General features: G+C 26.3%; 3 protein-coding genes across 11 annotated transcripts in view; 2 read left to right on the top strand and 1 right to left on the bottom strand.

Annotated features, from left to right (window-relative positions):
- LOC124955041 (mucin-22-like) overlaps window positions 1-11,787 on the bottom strand; it is a 60,022-nt gene extending 48,235 nt beyond the window's left edge. For 2 of the 4 annotated variants that reach the window (XM_047508870.1, XM_047508874.1), the window contains exons 1-2: window positions 8,108-8,265; window positions 1,754-1,844 (exon numbers count right to left, since the gene is read on the bottom strand). In XM_047508870.1, coding sequence (XP_047364826.1) covers window positions 1,754-1,843 — 90 coding nt within the window. In that variant the 5' untranslated portion in view covers window position 1,844; window positions 8,108-8,265. Of the gene's footprint in view, window positions 1-1,753; window positions 1,845-3,804; window positions 3,891-8,107; window positions 8,266-9,506; window positions 9,704-11,640 lie in introns of those variants that run through there. The other 2 variants (XM_047508871.1, XM_047508873.1) reach the window with 2 other exon arrangements.
- Window positions 11,788-12,188: 401 nt separating this feature from the next.
- Window positions 12,189-18,886, top strand: LOC124955042 (phospholipase D2). Of its 6 annotated transcripts, none has more exons than XM_047508877.1 (11): window positions 12,189-12,542; window positions 13,027-13,183; window positions 13,302-13,662; window positions 13,783-13,903; window positions 13,973-14,396; window positions 14,531-14,766; window positions 14,957-15,224; window positions 15,292-15,454; window positions 15,541-16,768; window positions 16,880-17,209; window positions 17,339-18,886. In XM_047508877.1, exons 2-11 carry the CDS (start codon window positions 13,051-13,053, stop codon window positions 17,438-17,440), a joined length of 3,366 nt encoding a protein of 1,121 aa, XP_047364833.1. In that variant the 5' UTR covers window positions 12,189-12,542; window positions 13,027-13,050; the 3' UTR covers window positions 17,441-18,886. The 6 variants fall into 6 exon arrangements, with proteins under 6 accessions (XP_047364833.1, XP_047364832.1, XP_047364834.1 ...); XM_047508876.1 differs by having other exon boundaries at window positions 13,005-13,183; XM_047508875.1 differs by lacking the exon at window positions 12,189-12,542 and having other exon boundaries at window positions 12,968-13,183.
- A 150-nt stretch (window positions 18,887-19,036) lies between these two features.
- On the top strand, window positions 19,037-22,020 carry LOC124955043 (nucleolar GTP-binding protein 1). The gene is made up of 9 exons (XM_047508881.1): window positions 19,037-19,229; window positions 19,366-19,640; window positions 19,727-19,964; window positions 20,051-20,293; window positions 20,417-20,671; window positions 20,802-21,089; window positions 21,177-21,455; window positions 21,531-21,674; window positions 21,789-22,020. Exons 1-9 carry the CDS (start codon window positions 19,185-19,187, stop codon window positions 21,942-21,944), a joined length of 1,923 nt encoding a protein of 640 aa, XP_047364837.1. The 5' UTR covers window positions 19,037-19,184; the 3' UTR covers window positions 21,945-22,020.
- Window positions 22,021-22,500: the final 480 nt, after the last annotated feature.

Here is a 22,500-nt window from a genome sequence, read left to right as displayed (position 1 = left end):
ATTCGAAAGGAATCGCGTAATTGAAGACGCTCGTGAGCACTTAATTAGCGACAGACTGATTGAAAAAGAAAAATAGAAAGAGAGATAAATAGAGGGAAAGAGAGAGAGAGAGAGAAAGAGAGAGAGAGACAGACAGGCAAGCAGACAGACAGACAGACAGAGATAGAGAGCGGGGAATGTAAGGAAGGAAATTGTTCTTGGTCCACAAGAAACGGAAGTTGTATCGTGTGCCTTGTGTTGTTTTATAACACGAAGACAAGGATAGATAAATATAAAAGGAATAAGAAAAGGCTCTTCTTGCCTGACCAGTACGTGTAAGTGACTACTTACGTCACAATACAATAATTACGAGAATATCTACTGATTTTTATTATTTCTTTTTTTTTTCTCTTTTTCTTTTTTTTCTTTTCTTTCTTTTTCCTTTTCTTTTTCTTTGATGTCGTTTTGTCCTTTTCTCTCCGTTTATTTTTCTTTTTTTTTTTTTTTTTTTTTTTTTTTTTTTTTAAATATTTCAATCGTCACGTTTTTCATTCCTGATTGATCGTTTTTCCATATCATTCGTTTAATTAATTACATTCAATTGATTCCACTTACTCCTCATTACATATAAGTATATATATATATATATGTATATATTCAATCAGTTATTTTAATTCTTTTTTCTTCTTATTTATTTTCTGAAATGTTTTTATTCGTTTGGTTTAATTATTATTATTATTTTTTTCTTTCTTCTCTTTATATCTTCCATTCCATTTCATTTTTAATAATTCACAGTCGGTAATCATGCAGAATTGTAATTTGCATTTTAATCGCATTGTTTTTCGTAATCTCACACGTGCATTCAATTTGATTGTTATTATTATTTTTTTCTTATACTTAATATTATTATTATTATTATTATTATTATTTTAATTGTTTTGAAGTTTGTGTTTTCTTCGTCTTTATTTTTCTTTTTCCTTTTTTTTTTTTCTTTTCATGCGTAATATTATTTAATCGTTTGCATTTTGTAAAAACAATTTATGTTTGTACGTCCGTTTATAACTCATCTCTAATATTTATTTCATCCGATTGCAAAAGCTTTCCCTGATCTATTCAACCATAAAGGTTATCGAAACGAGTTCTTCAATGGAAAAATGATATTCCTCTAATATCTACGTCAAACTAGTACTCAAGTTGTTTTTAGAAGAGCTTTGGAAAGTTTATTTTTCTTTATCTTTTTCTTCCCCTCCCCCCCCCCCGCCGCCCAGCCCCTATAAACGATCACATCATTCTCAAAAACGGCTTATACTCTTTGAAAATATTTACAAATCAATTGAATCCGAAATATTCAATTAAATCTCAATGACACTTGAAATACATTAAATATTTTCTGTCAAAAAAAAAAAATTTCTTTCAAGTATTCTCCGTTGATTTGTAAAAATTTTTCTTTTTATATATACGTATACTTTCCTTTTTTTTTTTTTTTTTTTTTTTTTTTATAAGAAAATTTATTTTCACTTCACATCCAAAGATTACTTGTTTATTAAATATAAGTTATAAATATATATTATGCATATTTACGAAATATTTACGATGCATAACGATGCATTTTTTTTTAACACTTCGTAAATAAATTTCAATTAATTTATTTAATTAAGACTCAGCATTGTAAGTAGCATTATTAAAGAAGCATAAAAAATATCTTTATAATTGACGATAGTATTAAAAAAAAAAAAATAAATAAATAAATAAATAAATTATTATTAATTATCACCTGAGAATTATGTCCACGCAGAGCCTCGCTCGTTACGAATAGCAACACGAATAGTATTGCTATCGTGCACCACGATAACCTCCGCTCCATTCTGTAAACAAAATATAAACGAAATATAAATAAAATATAAACAAAATATCAGCAAAATAAATTAAAAATTTCTTTAATAAATATATACTTTAATAAAATATTTTTATAGTGATTTTTACAATTTTTTTAACGTGCATGCATGCATATACGAATTAGATGGTGTGATTTTCGATTTTTTATCTAACAATAATTATATGATTATAAATAATATTTTATCGATAAAAATTCTCGATTATATATAAACAATCGATCAAAATTATATCTATAATATATATATATAATATTTCAATTTAATTTATTAATTTAAATTAATTTTAATTGCTTCATTTTTTATTTTTTTTTTTTTTCTATCTTCAAGCAACAAAACTTATAACAAGAAAATAATTCAATTCGAAATATTCGATTCAAAAAAACAATATATTTACTTACTCACTTATTCAATTATTTACTTAATTTTTCACATATACGACTTTTCCGTCATCAATTTCAACCCCAATAATATTCTATAAAATTATATTTTAAGGCTGCATTTCTCAATATTCAATATCTATTCTAACGAACGATTTTCAAACAGAACTTATCATCACGAATCAAATTAGAAAGGAAGAATATGTTTTAAATAGTACACACGGTATATATATTACTATTTCCTTAACGTATGCACATACATACAGACGAAACTCAGGCATTGACTCGTTCGTTCGTTCGTTCGTACATTCGTTCGTTCGTTCATTCCTTCGTTGAAATTTACTTTTACTCTTAGACTGCTCCTATAACACGGCCTCTCGCTAAAATAACCACCTAGAAAACTTCTCTATGACACACGGGAAATTATTAAATTCTAAAAGCTACGTAGCTATCGCGAATTAGAAAATCCAAATTGAATTATAAATTCTAACAATAATTCGAATTATAAAATCTAATAATAACTCGTATTATAAAATCTAAGAATAAAATTGATTTAAAAAGAAAAAAAAATTAAGTCGAATTAAAGAATTATTAATATGTATGTATGTATGTATGTATGTATGTATGTATGTATGTATGTATGGTGTGTGTGTGTGTGCGTGTGCGTGCGCGTGTAAAACGAGAAGATTAGATCGATATGAGGATCGTTATGATAACTTCGTCTATGCTCGATTATAACGTTTGATAATATTAGATATAAAATTCATTGAAAATTTAAGGAAAGAAAGAGATAGAGAATGAAAGAGATCTATATATTATATATATATATATATTATATATATATATATATTATATATATATATATATGTATATATATATTTATATATAGAACGTCACTAACGAGCATATTTCAATTCAGGAAGAAATCAATCTTATGTAAGTTCGTTATCGGAAATATCATACGTAATATCATAGCAAAATACAAATTGGCAACTTATTTATTTAGTTATTTATTATAAAAATGATTCGACGACGATATATATATATATATATATATATATATATATATATATTGATAAATTATTCAAGAATATTATTATTTAAAAAATTAATTAGAAACTTAATAAATTCGACAAATAATATCATATATAATAACACATATTTCGTTCGTTTATTTATATTTTTTATCTATTTATTTATTTATTTGTTTATTTATTTATTGCGAGAGAGATTTTGTAATATTATAATAAAAAAAAAAAAGAAAAAGAAAAAAAAAACTAATGAAACAAATCAATTAGTGTTAACAAAATTTATAAAAAAAAAGAAAAAAAAAAGAAAGAAAAAGAAAAAAAGAATGATTCAATTTAATGTCTCCAATATTAACAAAACAAAACAAAACAAAAATAAAAAAAAGAAAAAAAATAAATAAGAGAAAAAGAAATAATTTTGGTTTTAATTGGTTTTTAAAGAAATAAATTAGTTACAATTTTCCTAAGGAACATTAATCGATATAACAGAACGTTATATATATATATATATATTATTCAGTTTACCTTGAAAGAAGATCATCGTGGAAAAGGAGAGCTCGTATTTTATGCGATAGAATTCGTGACGAGTTCGTTACTCTCTTCTTTCTCAATCTCTCTCTCTCTCTCTCTCTCTCTCTCTCTCTCTCTCTCTCTCTCTCTCTCTCTCTCTCTCTCTCTTTGTGAATCGCATACAAATCGTGGATCACGCGAGGAGTTAAGAAAAGGAAGATCAAGATCACACAACCACGCGTGGATCGACGACCGTACTCGAATCACCGTTAGGTTCGATCGCGTTCTATATACAGAAACAGTGAGATAGAAAAAGAGAGAGAGAGAGAGAGAGAGAGAGAGTGAGATCCATCGTATATGTTCGATAATTCATTCAAGATTCTGCCTACGCGTGTGACGTATTTCTTCCTTTAAAAGGAGAACACCATAAGCTGTATATAATAAATATATATATTTTATTTATTTATTTTTTTATTCGTTGATTTATTTATTATTGGACAATTTTATAGGATAATTATAATAATAATTGTAAAATAATACAAAAAGAAAAAAAAAAAAAAAGAAAAAAAAATGTCCCTTTTAATATTTGACTTGATTATTTAATTATAATATAGATATACGTAACATTAAATATATTTATTTATTCCCGAGATAAATATTTTTCATTTATAATTCATTTTTATTATATTTACTTTATTATCAATAAATTAATATTTCAATTTTATATTTATTTATCAAAATACATGTCCAATATAATTATTATATTATTTTCATTGATAATATATTAATCTTTTGTTTTTTTTTTTTTTAGATCATTCCAATGCCTATACATTAATTAAAAAAAAAAAGAAAAAAAAGAAAATATGTTTAACAATGTTTATTATTTAAATAATATTAAATCATAATCGTTATTAAATTATAGAAATTTCTTTCTCTTTGAAAATATTTTCGATTAATTTGACGAAATGGCGTGTCAAATTTTTCATTTTTGTTTTTCTTTCTTTTTTCTAATATCGTTAGAGATAAAACGTGTGAAAAAAAAAGGGACAAAAAAATGAAATGAAAATCACTGAAGATGATGATGATGATGATGATGATGATGATGATGATGGTGGTGGTAATGCTAGTGATGATGATGATTATGACGAATAAATAAGATCGTATTGATAAGAAACGTGCGAACTTAAACTATTAAAAGACAATTGCGGATTCACCGAAGCAAAACATCAAGGACGAATGTTGGATCTTTGCAAAGAGGTATTAAATGAACGAGCGAAACGACGACTTTATAATATCGGACCCGCTTTCTATCGTAAAGATATGTTATTACAAGGAACAAAGAAATCGGACATAAGACAATGCAGTTTCTCTATTTTGTACTAATTTTGAAAAAAGAAGAAAAAAAAATATAAAAGGAAAAAAAAAATAAATAAATAAACGTAGAGAGAAAATGACAAGGGGAGGAAGAAAAAGTAAAGTAATAGAAATAGAAAAAATACGAAATTTTACAGAACACCATTGAGTCTCATGTAACATCTTGCGAATAAATCTCGATTAATCATAAAAAAACAGAAAAGAATTCAATTTCTTTATTTTTTTCCGACAATATAAAAAGATAATATTTGCCATTTTAAAAGATTAATATTTAAATAAATATTTATACATTAGATTATATATTAAAATTTTTTATATGAAATTATTTGAAAAATTATAAATCGCATATTAAATTTATACATTGATAATATGTGAAAATAAGGAAAAAAGAAAAGAAAGAAAATTAAGCATTTAAAAAAAAAATTGTATACAAAAAAAAAAAAAAGAAAAGAAAAGAAAAGATCTTAAGATCTATTTAACATCTAAATCGAATAAACATCGATCGATATGAGATAATGCAGTTTATATTATTTTCTAACAATTTAATCGAAAAAAAAAAATATATTTTTGAAAGTTAATGAATAAATAAATAAATAAATAAATAAATAAATAAAAAAAGGAAAAAAAGACAAAAAAGAAAGAAAGAAAATTATGATCCATATGTAATTGTACAAAAGATCTTGATCGCGAGTAACGCCTACGGGTAAACTTCGAGCGATATAAAAAAAAATTGCAATTTCTATCTTTCGTAGAGAGTTATAAAAAAAAAAAAAAAAAAAACATGGCAAAGGTGATTCAAAAAAAGAAAACAAAAAAAAAAAAGAGAAAAGAAACTGCGAAAAAGGATCTATAAAAGATCTGACACTAAAATCTTTATCACTAGTATAACTTCTACAAATAAATAAGATATGTAAAAGATAATGCAATTTATACAAAAAAAAAAAAAAAAAAAAAAAAAAAAAAAAAAAAAAAAATGAAAAAAAAATAAAAAAAAAAAAAAAAAAAAAAAAAAGAAAAGATCTGACGTAAGATCTCACAGAAAATCCTGATCTCGTGATCAATTTCCAACAAATAATATTTCGATTAACGTATAAAACATTAAAGGCAAAATAATTCGACGTTCGACGAATGGAGACGAATGATAACGCGCGGGGGGGGGAGGGGTGGGTGGTTTAGGCGGGTTGGGGAAAGAAAAAAGAAGGAAAAAAAAAAAATAAAGACAGAAAACTTAGAATTAAAATCTAATAAAGAATTGAAAAGGGAAAAATCATGATCTCAAGTAAAATCTATGGCAAAACTATAGTTCGACTGACTTAAATGAAATCACGCTCGAGCGAGATCGCAGGCGAATCGAAAGTAAATTCTTTTCGAGTTGTCCGTGGAGCATATCGGTGGTCGATCGTTGAAACGAACACTACACTGCTCGAATCCGATCTATCGAACTACGTAAGTAAATAAGTAAGCAAGTAAATAAGCAGTTTAACTGAGAACGACGAAAGTATGATCGAACGAAACAATTTCTAAGTTTAATTTAATTATTACTCGAACATGAAAGAAATTATTGAAAATTAATCGAGTTCGTAAATACTAATCGAGAATTTACGATATATCTTGTATACATGGATCGTTGATTTAAAAAAAAAAAAAAAAAAAAAAAGAAAAAAAAAAGAAAAAAAAAAAAAAAAAAAAAAAAAAAAAAAAAAAAAAGTCCACATAGGATATTTAAAATTATAAATTTGATAAACTTTTATCGAGCATTATTATATATAAACATTTTCAAATATATATTATTGACAAAATATATTTCAAATATATATTTGATAAATATTTATGTACGATCTTGTATATGAGAAATCATATATAATTATACGTAATGAAATTATACATAATGAAATATAAAAATAATTGTACATAATTAATAGACAAAAATCTATATACAATGTCTGTACATGTATACAATATATTTTTATATACAATAAATAGTTTTATATACAATATGTATATATGTATATATAAAACTAATGTGATTTAATCTTTCCTCGAACTATAAAACAAGTTTTCTATTCCTGAATCTAAAGCATAGTAAAACCAACGATTAGATGGATATACTTTAAACGCTTATGCAACATAAACGATAAATATTGTATATCATTTGAAATTCTTTTAGTGCCTCATATCTGACGGCATTAACGAAGAATGAAAAAAAAAGAAAAAAAAAAAAAAGGAAACGATGAAAAAAAAAAAAAAAAGAAAGAAAAGGAAAAAAGTGTTCGATAAAGATGAAGAAGCGGAAGAGAAAAATTTTCAATCATTTTCCTTATTATTCCACTCGAGTTTTATTTACGTAAGAGAGAAAAAGAAAGAGAGAGAGAGAAAGAGGTGGGGGGAGAAAGATAAAGAGTGAAAGAGAAAGAGAAAGAGAAAGATACGAACACAAACACGGACACAAACACGAAGGGAACATCTGGCGGTTCGTGAAAGTGGTCTCAGAGATTGCCGACAAGGAACGGTCAGTTAATTTCGTACCCGTTCGCTCTTAATAATTCTCTCTACGATTACGTTCACTCCGGTAGAGTTCAAAAATTGCTACCGGAAATATGTAAATAAAAAGAAAATAATAAAAAAAAAATAAATAAATAAATAAATAAATAAAAAAAAAATAAAAAAGTAATAAAAAAAAAAAAAAAAAAAAAGAAAGAAAAGAGAAAGGAGTAAAATGGAAGAAAGAAATCAAAAAGGAAAAAGAAAGAAAAAGAAAGAAAGAGAAGAAAATTAGATTATATTATCAGATAAGTCCAAAAGTTCGTGCGCATTTTGCTACATACATAAATGCTATTAATGCGCACGAACTTTTGAACTGACCTAATAGAATTAAGGAAATAGGAAAAATCTAAGTCTGATCTTTTTTTCTTCAAATAATAGAGAACAATCTAAATAAACTCACCTTGCAGCTTCTCAATACTTCCGTCCGATCCAATGTTTCATTTCAATAATACGAACAAATGTATTCACTAATTCCTTCTTTCTTTCTCTTTCCTTTTTCTTTTCTTTTCTTTTCTTTTCTTTTCTTTTCTTTTTCTTCCCCCTTTCCTTTATATATTCTTTTTTTTATTCTTTACTTTTTATTTATCATAAATATATGTATGCGTATTTATTTATTTATATATATATATATTTTCTTTTTTTTTGTTTAATTATGATATATAATCGACATTAAATATAAAACTCGAAGGATATAAGTAATTAATGATTAAATCCATTCACTTTGATAGACGGGAGAGATTGATATTTTTGAAATTACGCGCGGGGCGCGCGCGCGCTTGTAAACTTTTCCAAGTTTCTCCGTTCGAAAAAAGAAAATAAGAAACGAAAGAAAAAAACCAAAAAGAAAACAAAAACAAAAACAAAAACAAAAAGAAAAGAAAAGAAAAGAAAGAAAGAAATGACGCACGGGATAAAGAAAAAATTCGTACGCGTATAATGAAATAAAATATAAACGACGTTCGTCCGAATTATGTCTTATTTACGCACACGTGTATTATTGTCATCTTCGTTCTCACTTTATCTCGTACGTACGTAAGTGCATGTATGTGCCCAATGTGTACGTGTGTCCAATCTGTACTTGCTTGTACTACGTATATATGTACATGTATATATATGTATATATATATATATAAATATGTATGTATGTGTGTGCGTGTGTGTGCGCGCGCGCGTGCTCGTAGAAACTGTACGTTCGAACGTTCGTCGTTACCGAATGCTCGTAGACAAGTGGAAGTCGATCGAACGACTCTCCGTGTCAAAAATCCTCAGTGCAAAATGGGGGGGAAAAAAAGAAAACGAAGAAAAAGGTAAGAAGGAGAGGAGAGGAAAAAAGAAAAAGAAAAAGGAAGGAAAGAAAGAAAGAAAGAAAGAAAGAAAGAAAGAAGTAGATGGAAAGACCACTACAAGTCGACAATGTGTGCCGACGTTTTCCCTTTCGCCCAGTATCCACCACCACCACCACCACCATCACCTCCACCACCACCATCACCTCCACCACCACCATCACCTCCACCACCACCATCACCTCCACCACCACCATGACCACCTCCATTGCCGTCAGCACCACCTCCACTATTACCTCCAACGTTACCTTCGTCGTTACCACCACCATCGTCACTACCATCGTCATCGTTACCCACCCACCACCCACCATAACTACCACTACCACTGCTACCTACTACTACTACTACTACTACTACTAATACTATTACTATTATTACTGTTACTGTTACTGTTACTGTTACTATTACTGTTACCACCACCATTGCTTTCTACACCAGTCACCGTTTTATCCCTACCTTCCAATGCCATCGACTTTGATCTCCAGAACTTTTATCCAGGTCTTTGTCTCGTCGAAGGATAAATATATGTACGTTCATCTTTCCGTGATCTCATTTTCTTTTTTTTTTTTCTTCATTCTAATTTTCTTCGTTACTCTCTTTAGGATTACGCATACATTCCTTTTCCTTTTCCCTTTCTTTCCTTCAATATGTTCCTGTAAAAGAGAATATTCTTGATAGAATCTATTCGATGTTGTTATTTATTTGTTTATTCTTTTTTCTTTTTTTTTTTTTTTTTATTTATTTATTTATTTATTTATTTATTGAAAGAACGATGATAAGTTAGACGAAACAATTAATAAACAAATCGTGAATAAAAATTCATTGTTATAAGAAAAAAAAAAATAGAAGAACAGACAGTTGTCAAAATGCAACTAAATTGGACGGACAATATTATGTTAACACATCCCATTTATTTATTTAATTATTGATTTATTTATTCATTTTCTTTTTCTTTTTTCTTTTTTTCTTTTTTATATATATATATATATATATATATATATATATATATATATATATATATATATAACCTATAAGTTTATCAGATATTATTATACATGAGAAAATATTTTTATTTGAAAAATAAGTCTGATTACTTTTAATTCATACGTTTTTTCTTTCTAAGAACTTATCAATTTATAACAATATCAATACTAACGTTACTATTTTTGAAAAAAAAAAGACAAAAAAAGAAAATGTTTTGAACACACCAATAAATGAAACAAGTTTTAATAAAATTGTTAATTCGTATACATTAATATAACCTATAAATTTAAGTTAATAGTATTGAGTTAATATTAATAAAAAATAAATTAATATTTCCGATAGAATAAATTTAACATAATTATTGTGTATAGAAATCATTATAATTATTTTTTTTAATTTTTTTTGTTTTCTTTTTTTCATGATAGATATTCAAATTCACGTATCGTAAAATTGAATTTATAAGAATTATAATTATTAAATATAGTTACTTATCCATATATATATATATATATATGGAGAGAAAGAGAGAAAGAGAGAAAGAGAGAGAGAGAGAAATTAAATTTTTACTTTATATAAAATAATCTAAAAATATAAATCGATATAATAGTATTTCAATTTCCATTACGATATGCATTAATTAAAAAATTGGTTACTATTATAACCTATACATTTAGATTAATAATAATACTGTAATTAATTCTATGTTAATTGTTCGATGTAAATAAATATAAAAAGAAAAGAAAATATTAGTATATTTATACGTATGATTTTACTGATGTGTGAAACCATAAGAAATATAAATGTACAATTTAAAAAAATGTTTCGCATCAATTACATTGCTTTCCTTTCATATTCCTTGCACGCTGAACGAAAGTTGTTTTAGGATATCAAATAACTAATATTAATTATTTTCTCTCAAATTTTTTATCAACAAACACGACAGTTATTTTTAATATATCAATCCAATTCATTTTATTTATTTTTTTTTTTTTTCTTATAATATCGCGAAATTAACGATGTACGATATGTATTGTCTAATCGATTATGAAAAAATAAATATTTAAAGGTTATACGTATTCAAAATGATTCGATCATTAAACTGGTCGAAAAATGTTTCGTTGCATTGTAAAAAAAAAAAAAAAAAAAAAAAGAAAAAAAAGATATCAGATTTTTAACCAATTATTTCAAAAATTTCCAAAGTAAGGTTATGTGAATTCAGATTGATTCATGATCATTAACAATTAATCATCGAAAACGTTTAATTGTAATAATTGAAAAGGATTAATTTTTCTTTGGCCAATTATACGAAAGAAAAAAAATGTATATTTCGAAAGTAAAATTATTTGAATTGACGACGATTCGATCATTAATTAATCGCGTAAAAAAAGTACAATATTCTTTTCGTTTAACAAACGTTAAATAAATTAATTTTAGTTTTAATTTTCTTTTCTTTTCTTTTCTTTTTATATATGTATATATATATCGAACATATTTATATTCTCGATCGAAGAGAAAAAGAAATTGACATACTTCACATGAGCGAAATTTCTATTCTACCGTGACGAGAAATGTCTTTCAAAATACAAGCTTTCGCAATAAATTTCACCTTAGTTAATACCGATTGATTGAAAGCCATTACACGCGTGAATTCTTTTTCTTGCTCACAATTTAATAAGAGCAAACAAATGCACGCGACAATGGAGAAAACGTTTTTCTTCTTCTTCTTCTTCCTTCTCCTCCTCTTTTTTTCTTCTTCCACGATAAAACCGGAAGTAACGACGTACGTCGTTGATTGATCATTTACTCATTTCCGGCAAACGAATTTGAAATAAAAAAAAAAAAAAAGAAAAAACAAAAAACAAAAAAGAAATGATATTCGGAAGAAGTGAAACCAACGAAGAAAAAAAAAAGATTTATGCGTCGATATTTACATGCATATATAAGAAATAAATAAAAAACAAAAAAGAGAGAATCTTCGATAAAAAAAAAAAAAAAAAAAAAAAAAAAAAAAAAAGAAAAAAAAAGAAAGAAAAAAAAATAGGACAAAAATGATCGTTAGAAGTATTAAAAAAACAAGAAAGAAAAAAAAAACAAAAAAAAAAGAAAGAAAACAAAAAAAAACTAACAAAAAACAAAATGATTCGTATATAAATAACCTCACAAAAGTTTTTCATCCGATGATAAAATCAATTTTATAAAGAATTTCCTGTTTTATCGACATAACCTGATATATTCGGTTATATTCGGTCAAGATCGCGATTAATCGTTTTAGAATGACAGTTTCGATGAAAGAAACACGCGTATCAGTATGCACTTTAGTAATCGAAATGAGATCGTCGACGATGAGTTGATAATCTATGGTCAAATGTTATGATAATAGAATCACTCGGAGTGAATAATTTCAGTTTTACATCTAATATGTCGGATTGTTTTAACATATTTTTACACGCCTAAAATCTACAATTTCAACGATATTTTACTATATTAGTGAAAAAAAAGAAAAATATTGTATCCTTTTTGCCTATTTAAATAATATTATTTCTTTAATACATAAAGAGTGCTATTGTTAATATTGCGATATATATATATATATATATATATATATATATATATATATACATATATATCGTAGAAACTATAGGGTCAGGTTTGGTTCATAGTGACCTCAATTTCAAGGCTATTATTATTGTTATTATAGTAATACATCACTATGAGACATTTTAATTGAAAAATTTACAATTCTTATCTCACTTTATAATACTGTAATAAAGACTTTTAGCCCTTCGTTCTTAGATATCATTTTATCATCTATGAACATTAACTGATACTACAAAATATTGAAAATCAATGAATTTTTTAATAATTTAATCAATGATAAGAAGAAATTCTTATGAGTATCCTTAACGAATTTGTAGAAATTTTTTTTTTTTTTTTTTTTTTTTTTTTTTTTTTTTTTTTAAATGTATTCAGAAACTTACAATATTGTAAATAGATTATCTATAACGAATAATTGAATATGGAACGTACTATGTCTCATGATTCTGAATACGATGATGCTCTAGGTGTACCTGATTCTTTGGAATTAACAATTAATGAAAATGGAGATGCAATAAATATTTTAAACAATGAAGATAATATCGAAGAAATAGGTAACGTTTCTTTTTTGTTATGTTAAACAAATACAATGACAAAATTTTATTATATTTCTTTTTGTATGTTTCTTTTTTTTTTTTTTTTGTTTTTGTTTTGTTTTCTTTTTTCATTTAGAATGTACTGGTATAATACCATTTTCTGCCATACACAATATTCCTACGAAATTGAAAAAATACAAACAAAATATTTTTATACCCTGCGAGGAAGTTCATGTAAGAATAATAGATAATGAACGTAGTGTAACTACGCATCCTTTAAATCCAAATTTATATACTATAGAATTTACGCATGGTTCCTTTTCTTGGACAATTAAAAAGAGATACAAGCATATACAAAATTTGCATAATCAATTAAAAATCTATAGAACTAGTTTAAATATACCTTTTCCAACTAAAGGACATAGAGAAAGAAGAAATAGTTTAAAATGTTTGGCATATTCAAGAGAAAAGATGAAAGACAGAGGTGCTTTACCAAGGTACACATTATAGTATATGTATATGTATATATATATATATATATATATATATATATATATATATATATATATATATATATATATGAATAAATCTTTCATAGAAAATATTTATTATTATAGATTTCCAAATAAACCAGACGTTTTAGTACCTTATGAACAATTAAATGATAGAATGAAAGTTCTTGAAGATTATCTTGGTAATTTGATTAAAATGGATATTTATAAACATCATCCAGAAACGGTATATAAAAGTAATAATAATATTTATCTTGAATTCATTGAATATTATTATTTTATTTATAATTTTTAGATCAACTTTTTGGGATTATCTTATCTATCATTTATCGCTGATTTAGGAATGAAAGGTAAAGAGGGTATAGTACTGAAACGTACCGGTTCAGGAGCTAGAAGTAGATGTAATTTCTGTGGTTTACTCGAAGGCATGTTTTGTGTCAGATGCAATCATTTTTGTGCTTCGATCTGCGGCAAATGGCATTCTCGGCATCTAATTGTTAAAGATACCTTTATAGCATATATAGATCCTAAAGATGGCAAATTGAAATCCGTTATTTTAATGGATAATGCTTTTGGTATTAGTTTTGGAATGTATACAACGGGATTAAGAAATGGATTACAAATAATAAATCTAAGTAGACATATTGTTTTCAAATGTTGGACACGTAGACAAGCTAAAGAATGGATGGAATTTATACAACAAGTTATTAATACAGAAGGTAATTATTATATAAATATTATATTAAGAGAAACATATTTAAATCTAATTATTAAATTTAATATATTTAATCTATTAATAATTTTATAAATTTATTAAATCTAAACAAAATTTTTTAAATTTAATTATTATTAGGAAAAGATTTTATACAAACAAATCCACATAATTCCTTTGCTCCGTATCGCTCTTCCATACCGGCAACTTGGTTTGTGGATGGTTGCAATTATATGTCAGCTATAGCTGATGCATTAGAAAATGCCAAAGAGGAAATTTTTATTGCGGATTGGTGGCTCTCTCCAGAAATTTATATGAAACGTCCACCGATAAATGGAGATTATTGGAGATTAGATGTGATTTTACAAAGAAAAGCAGTAAGTAAAAAAGAAGTCTATTTAATTATCGAAAAAAAAAAAAAAAAAATTACACGCAATAGATCCTCTTTCTATGCAGCTACATTTTTTTTTTTTTTTTTTTTTTTTTTTTTTGATAGGAATTAATCTATGCTTAGAAATATATTTTCAAAAAAAAGAAAAGAAAAAAAAAAATGTTTTTCTCTTCTAGATGAAAGGCATTAAAGTATTCATAATGATATACAAAGAGGTGGAAGTCGCATTGGGTATAAATAGTTTCTATAGTAAACAACGACTTGTAGAAAAATGTCCTGAAAATATTAAAGTTTTGAGACATCCAGATCATGCAAGAGTTGGTGTATTTCTTTGGGCACATCATGAAAAAATTGTAGTAGTCGATCAAAGCATCGCATTTCTTGGTGGTATTGATCTATGTTATGGTAGATGGGACAACAATGAACATAGATTAATTGATTTAGGTAAGTTTCAAAGGGTCATTCAATGTTAAGAAAAAATAAAATAATAAAATATATATTATGAATATAGGGTCGGTACAACATTCCAGTATATATATTCCGTCAAAAGGAAAAACAGTAAATACGAGTAGTAAACGTGTAACAAGATGTAACATTCGTAATCACGTATTACTTCCATTAGCTATTGCAACTAATACAATAGCAATGGCAACTACAAAAACTATACCAGTATTGTAAGTATCATATTAATAAATTAATCCTATAAATTATTAATCAAATAAATGTAAAATATTAATTTTTATCTTTTACCTTTAAACAGACCTATTGTAAGTAAGCAATTAAAAGAAGAATATTTACCTCAATTGAATGCAAATGAATTAATTATAATGCCAACTCCACAAGAATTTGATACTATGAAATGCAATACTCCAGAGCCACAAAGAAAAAATTTATTTGACATGGCAATAACAACAGTTGGAAAAGTAAAGGATAATATAAAAATAAAACGTAAGGAACTTATAAATATGGTATATAATCCTCATGAAGGAAGTGATAGCGAACACGATGAGATTGATAATGCAACTGTTCTAAGACCACTTGGAAGTGGTGAAGAAATTTTAACAACAGATATATTTGAAATTCCTGATACAACTAAACTTTGGCTTGGAAAGGATTATACAAATTTTATCGTAAAGGATTTTAATGATTTGGAAAAACCTTATAGAGATTTAGTCGATAGAAGTACTACTCCTAGAATGCCCTGGCACGATGTAGGTGTTTTAATACAAGGATCAGCAGCTAGGGACGTTGCTAGACATTTTATTCAACGTTGGAATGCTATTAAAATAGAAAAAGCAAAATTAAATCCTTCTTATCCATTTCTATTGCCAAAATCTTATAAAGATTTTAGAAATAATGCTACAATGTTCATTCCACAAAATAATATACAAAATGTCAAATGTCAAGTATTACGATCAGTTAGTTCATGGTCAGCTGGATTTCTTGATTCAAATGTAAGAGAAGCTAGTATACAAGAAGCATATATTCAAGCAATAAGTAAGGCTGAAAGATATATATACATAGAAAATCAATTTTTTATAACACTTGCAACAATGGAAATAAATTATGTGAAGAATCGTATTGGTGAGACTTTATTAAAAAGAATTTTACGAGCTCATAGAGAAGGTGCCATTTTTAGAGTATTCATCGTGATGCCTTTATTACCTGGATTCGAGGGTGAAGTTGGTGGTCCAACTGGAACTGCATTACGTGCCATAACACATTGGAATTATGCATCTATATCAAGAGGTAGAAATTCTATATTAAATCGATTAATTGAAGCAGGTATATCGGATCCTAGCGAATATATAACATTCCATGGATTAAGAACTCATTCTATGCTCAATGGTACTCTGGTGACTGAACTCATCTATGTTCACAGTAAGCTAATGATTGTAGATGATAATACAGTAATTTGTGGTTCCGCTAATATAAATGATAGAAGTATGATAGCTACTAGAGATAGTGAGATAGCTGTTATTATTCAAGTGAGTTTTTTTTTATATGTCCAAAATCATGAATGTGTATTCAGATTAAAAAAAGAAAAAAAAAAAGAAAAAAAAAAAGAAAAAAAAAATTATGTTATTTCTCTTTCATAGGATTTAGAATTCGACGAGGGAAGAATGAACGATATAGCATTTCCTTGTGGCAAATTTGCTGGATCATTCAGAAAGCAATTATTTCGTGAACACTTAGGATTATTGAAAAACAATGAAGATATTAACCTAACTGATATAATTAAAGAAAGTTTCTATAAAGATATATGGTGCAAGAGAAGTAAAAATAATACTGAAATATACGAAGAAGTATTCCATTGCATTCCAACTAACAAAGTTGTTAATTTTGCTACTTTAAAACAGTATCAAGATGAAGCCTCTCTCAATTCTACAGATACAATTTTAGCTCAAGAAATGGTAGATAATATTAAGGTAAGCTTTTTTTTCTTTTTTCAATCTTTCTTTCTCTTTTCTTTTTTCTTTTTCTATCTCTTTTCTATCTTTAACGTAATATCTTTGATATGCATTTAACATAACCTAATATTATAACAATTATTTCAGGGTCATTTGGTTGATATGCCATTGAATTTCTTATGCAACGAAGATCTAAAACCTGCAGCTAGTACAGTTGAAGGAATAATGCCGACAGCTTTATGGACTTAAAATCTTAAAAAAAAATACTTAAAATAATAATAATGACATTTACGCAGACAATAATTTGAGCAACTGAATATATATAGATATAAACGAACTGGCTTGCTCAAAAGACATTTTTAGAAAAATTTTTTACTTTTAAAATCATTCTTTAACATAAACGCTATAGAAATTTTAATTAACAGGACAACTAATTTATTAAATATATTTTAATTTATTATGAAAAATAGAAGGGAAAAAAAAAAAAGAAAAGTAGAGAATATGACTGTTAAGAAATTAAGAATAACTTGCATTCCACGATATCTACCTCTTCTAAATATATAAATATAATTGTAACGGGTCGATGAAAATCCTCTTGATTAGTGCTTTGTCGATCTATGATACTAAATATATATATATATTTGTTGAAATATTATTTTTATATGAGGCTTGTTACATTAAAAAAAAAAAAAATATATATTTTGTTATATGTTATAACCATATGACGAGCAATAAGACAAAATATATATATATATACATATGTATATATATTTAAGTATAATTCTAATAATATCATTTTCCTTGAGAAAATAATTAAAGAAAATTCAATAATTAAATAATCGCTTAATAATTAAATAATTTAATGTCGCAGCCATTAGCTCGACAGTACTTGCGTAGTTTTACAATTATACGCAATTATTATAATAATGACGCAAGTAATATCGATTGTCCAGGTCTCACCGCGTGGAGGTTGCTGCTTTCGGAGACCCAATTTATAAATGATATATATATATATATTATATATATATATTTATAAAGATTGATATAAATAGATTTATTTAAATGCATTTTAAGTGTTTGATGAACAACAACAAAATGGCGGACGAGAAATGTAAACGCACCGACGATATTTGTAACATTTTTCGAAAAAGTTATCAACAATTAAAACTTACTTTTTAATTTTCCTTATAATATTCCAATAATAAGGAGACTTCGAGTTAGGGATAGTAGCACAAAGAAGATTCTTCATTTTTAAAAATTCTTTCGATTTGATTCACCCGCGATGACAGGCATACCGCACTCACCGAGTGACTACGCGATACTAACATTTAACGCGTTAAAACTGGCAACATTGAGGATCGCTTATAAATATAAACACCGCGTGTACGAGTCGTCTATACGAAATAAACAAAGGAAGATTATATAGAGATAGAAAATAAAAATTGTTTTAAGATCTCGACGTTCATTTATCAAATATAAGGATACTTCGTAATTATTATAATTCCTTATATTTTCGATAAAATGTTCAAAATTTATAATAATGCATAATATTTTCATACGATGCATATATATATATATATATATTAGAAGGATCTTAGATCTATTTTTATTAAGATTAATGCCAATAATATATTAATTTTTTATTAATTTCTCTACGTCGACTATGTTAAACATTAGTTTTATTGTCAATTTTGTTGTTTAGTTATTTATAATTTATTAATATAGCACCAGTTATGAACACAGTGTAGCCAAATGTTTAAAAAATAAATTATTGTGAAGCGCTATCTTGCGAGTTATTTGAGACTTAAAGAAATAGAATAGAATCATCTGTCCTTTTCTTAAACAATGGCGCCGTAGTATTCCACGTGCTTTTAATACATATGTTAAATAAAAAATATATATATATATATATATTAATTAAAAACTAACCTAAATAGGTTTGTTTATCGTTATAATTTTTGTATATACGAAAGAACTGTGAAGTGATATCAAAATGTTGTACAATTTCAAAAAGATAGCCGTTGTCCCAACATCAAAGGTTAGAATCACATTTATTTAAAAAGTTTTTAATAAGTTTTGTTATTTTATATATATTATTTTATACTTTAATAATTACAGTTATTATATGTATTGTATTCACATATTTAAATTTTTATTGTTTTTCTCTTTTTTAGGACTTTATTGATATAATATTATCAAAAACACAACGTAAAACACCTACGGTTATTCATAAGAATTATAAGATCACAAGGATACGTGCATTTTATACACGTAAAGTTAAATTTACACAACAAAATTTTCATGATAGGTTATCACAAATAATACAAGATTTTCCAAAGTTAGACGATGTCCATCCATTTTATGCCGATTTAATGAATATTTTGTACGACAAGGATCATTATAAATTAGCCCTTGGACAGATTAATACTGCACGTCATTTGATAGATAAGTAAGTTAAAGATAATTAAGGTTATGTTAAATCTATAATTATTGTATATCAATTTTTTATTATATACATATATATTATGTTAATAGTGTTGCTAAAGATTATGTACGTTTATTGAAGTACGGTGATTCTTTATATCGATGCAAACAATTAAAGAAAGCGGCGTTAGGTCGTATGGCCACTATTATGAAAAGACAAGCATCCAATTTGACGTATCTTGAACAGGTTCGTCAACATTTAGCTAGATTACCAACTATAGATCCTTATACACGTACAATTATTATCTGTGGATTTCCGAACGTTGGTAAAAGTAGTTTTATCAATAAAGTAAGTTAATTCGTTTGTTCTTAAATGAAAATAATATCTTTCGTTATATTTTATTTAACTAATTTAAAATATTCTTTAATATATAGATTACACGTGCCGATGTAGACGTTCAACCGTATGCATTTACGACGAAATCATTGTACGTAGGACATACAGATTACAAATATTTACGTTGGCAAGTAATAGATACACCTGGTATATTGGATCATCCATTAGAACAGAGAAATGTAATAGAAATGCAAGCGGTTACCGCTCTTGCTCATTTACGTGCAGCTGTACTTTATTTTTGTGACATATCCGAACAATGTGGACATACATTAGAAGAACAAGTGAATAACTTTTAATCTTTTTCTTAAAGAAATATTATGTTTTAACTTTTGAAAAACTAATTTCTTTTTTTTCTTTTTTCTTTCTTTTTTTTTTTTTTTTTTTTTTTTTTTTTTTCACTTTAGGTTAAATTATTTGAATCTATTAAACCTTTGTTTACCAATAAACCACTGTTAATTGTAATAAACAAGATTGATGTGATACGTTTGGAAGAACTTCCTTTTGAAAAACGTGAGATATTGAAGCCATTAGAAGCGGATGAAAATGTGCCAGTATTAGAAATGAGTACTTTAACAGATTTTGGTGTTATGGATGTGAAAACACAAACGTGTGAACGTTTGTTAGCTTTTAGAGTCGATCAAAAGATCAAGACAAAGAAGGTATTCTAACAAAGCAGTCCTATTTTTTTTTTTTTTTTATACTAATATATATATATATATATATATATATATATATATATATATATATATATATATATATATTTAATGTACTGATAATTATTTACAACAGGTGGAAGGTATATTAAATCGATTACATGTTGCTCAACCAGTACCAAGAGATGGAAAAATTCGTCCACCATGCATTCCGGAAATTGTTTTACGTAAGAAACAAGCTATAGCCGATAAAATGGAACAAAAACGAAAATTGGAAAAGGATATAGAGGAGGAGATGGGCGATGATTATGTACTCGATTTGAAAAAGAATTATGATATAGAAGGAGAACAGAAATATGACATTATACCAGAAATTTGGGAGGGTCATAATATTGCTGATTACATTGATCCAGAAATATTTGAGGTTAGGCATCGTTATAATTATTAATTTATTTAATTATAATATATTAATCTTATTTTATGATTAAATTATACAATTGTAAAATTTTAGAAATTAAATCAATTGGAACGGGAAGAACATATAAGAGAAGAATCTGGTATGTACGATTATAAATTACCAGAATTGACAGAAACTATGCGTGAGATTGTGGCATTAGCCAAACAAATTCGCGAGAAGAAAATAATTATGAAGGATGAAGCACGTATACAAAAGGCATCTACAAAACCGGTTATGCCAAGAACAGCTGCTGCTAAGATACGAGAAAGATCTGTCTCGAAATTGAAAGAGCAAATGGAAGATCTTGGCATTGATATGGAAAATACAGAAAATGTAAGTGCATATCAACTTCTATACAAAAATATTCCTTACAAAATAATTAATATAATTAATCTTCTTTCCATGAAGGCAAACTTTACGAAAAAGAGAAGTAGATCTAGATCACGTTCACAAGTAGCAAATAAAAGAATGCGATTGGAATCAGTATCACAGTCAAGAACACGCAGTGTATCAAGACCTGCACGAGATGAAATGGGTATTAAGGATAATGCTGTGAGTAGAAAAAAACAAAAACAAAAACAAAAACAAAAACATGGAGAAAGATTTTTTTAAAAAACACGATAGAAATGAATTTAACTCATGCAATTCTTTTTTTTTCTTTTTTAGATGAAAACAAAATTGAAGAACATAGCGCACAAGGCTTTGAAAAAGAAAATTGCGAAGAAGGGTCTTAAGGGAGAAGCGGACAGATTCATTGGCACAAAAATGCCCAAACATTTGTTCTCTGGTAAAAGAGGAGTTGGCAAGACCGACAGAAGATAAAAATATTTATCTTAATATTTCTAAACTTTTTTTTTTTTTTTTTTTTTTTAAAGGAGCAATTGATCTATATCATTTTCAAATCATACACATACATATATATATATATATATATATATATATATATATGTGTGTGTGTGTTTGTTTGTGTGCTTATTAAAAAGATTATAAATGAATTAAATCAGAAACTATTCTATTCTCTTACATTGTTGTAACGATAAAGATGAAAGAATGAAGGAAAACAAGATATATTTATCCTTGAAATTTTTCTCTATTCCAATCAGTATTCCAAAATTATCTTCAATTTTCATTTTAAGATTAATAATAGGATTAATAATTTTGTTTGTATACACCGGTGTATTAGTATGTGTATATATATATATATATATATATATATATATATATATACATATTATACACACATTGTTGAGGTAATAAAAATACAAGAACGATTAGAAGAAACGTTATTATGTATACATCGTAAACATCTAAACGTATTATTATAATCGTTCAATCATATATACACACACACACATATATATATATATATATATATATA

Source organism: Vespa velutina, chromosome 17 (genome assembly GCF_912470025.1).
Source record: "Vespa velutina chromosome 17, iVesVel2.1, whole genome shotgun sequence".
Lineage (NCBI taxonomy): Eukaryota > Metazoa > Arthropoda > Insecta > Hymenoptera > Vespidae > Vespa > Vespa velutina.
Note: the sequence above shows the minus strand (reverse complement) of the source record. Positions and strands in the feature narration are given on the sequence as shown.

Coding starts and splice junctions, on each gene's coding strand:
- LOC124955043 (XM_047508881.1), top strand. CDS start 19,185: ATGTTGTACAATTTCAAAAAGATAGCCGTTGTCCCAACATCAAAG. Junction 19,230..19,365: donor CCGTTGTCCCAACATCAAAG/GTTAGAATCACA, acceptor TCTCTTTTTTAG/GACTTTATTGATATAATATT. Junction 21,090..21,176: donor TTGATCCAGAAATATTTGAG/GTTAGGCATCGT, acceptor GTAAAATTTTAG/AAATTAAATCAATTGGAACG.
- LOC124955042 (XM_047508877.1), top strand. CDS start 13,051: ATGGAACGTACTATGTCTCATGATTCTGAATACGATGATGCTCTAGGT. Junction 15,455..15,540: donor ACAAAAACTATACCAGTATT/GTAAGTATCATA, acceptor ACCTTTAAACAG/ACCTATTGTAAGTAAGCAAT. Junction 16,769..16,879: donor AGATAGCTGTTATTATTCAA/GTGAGTTTTTTT, acceptor TCTCTTTCATAG/GATTTAGAATTCGACGAGGG.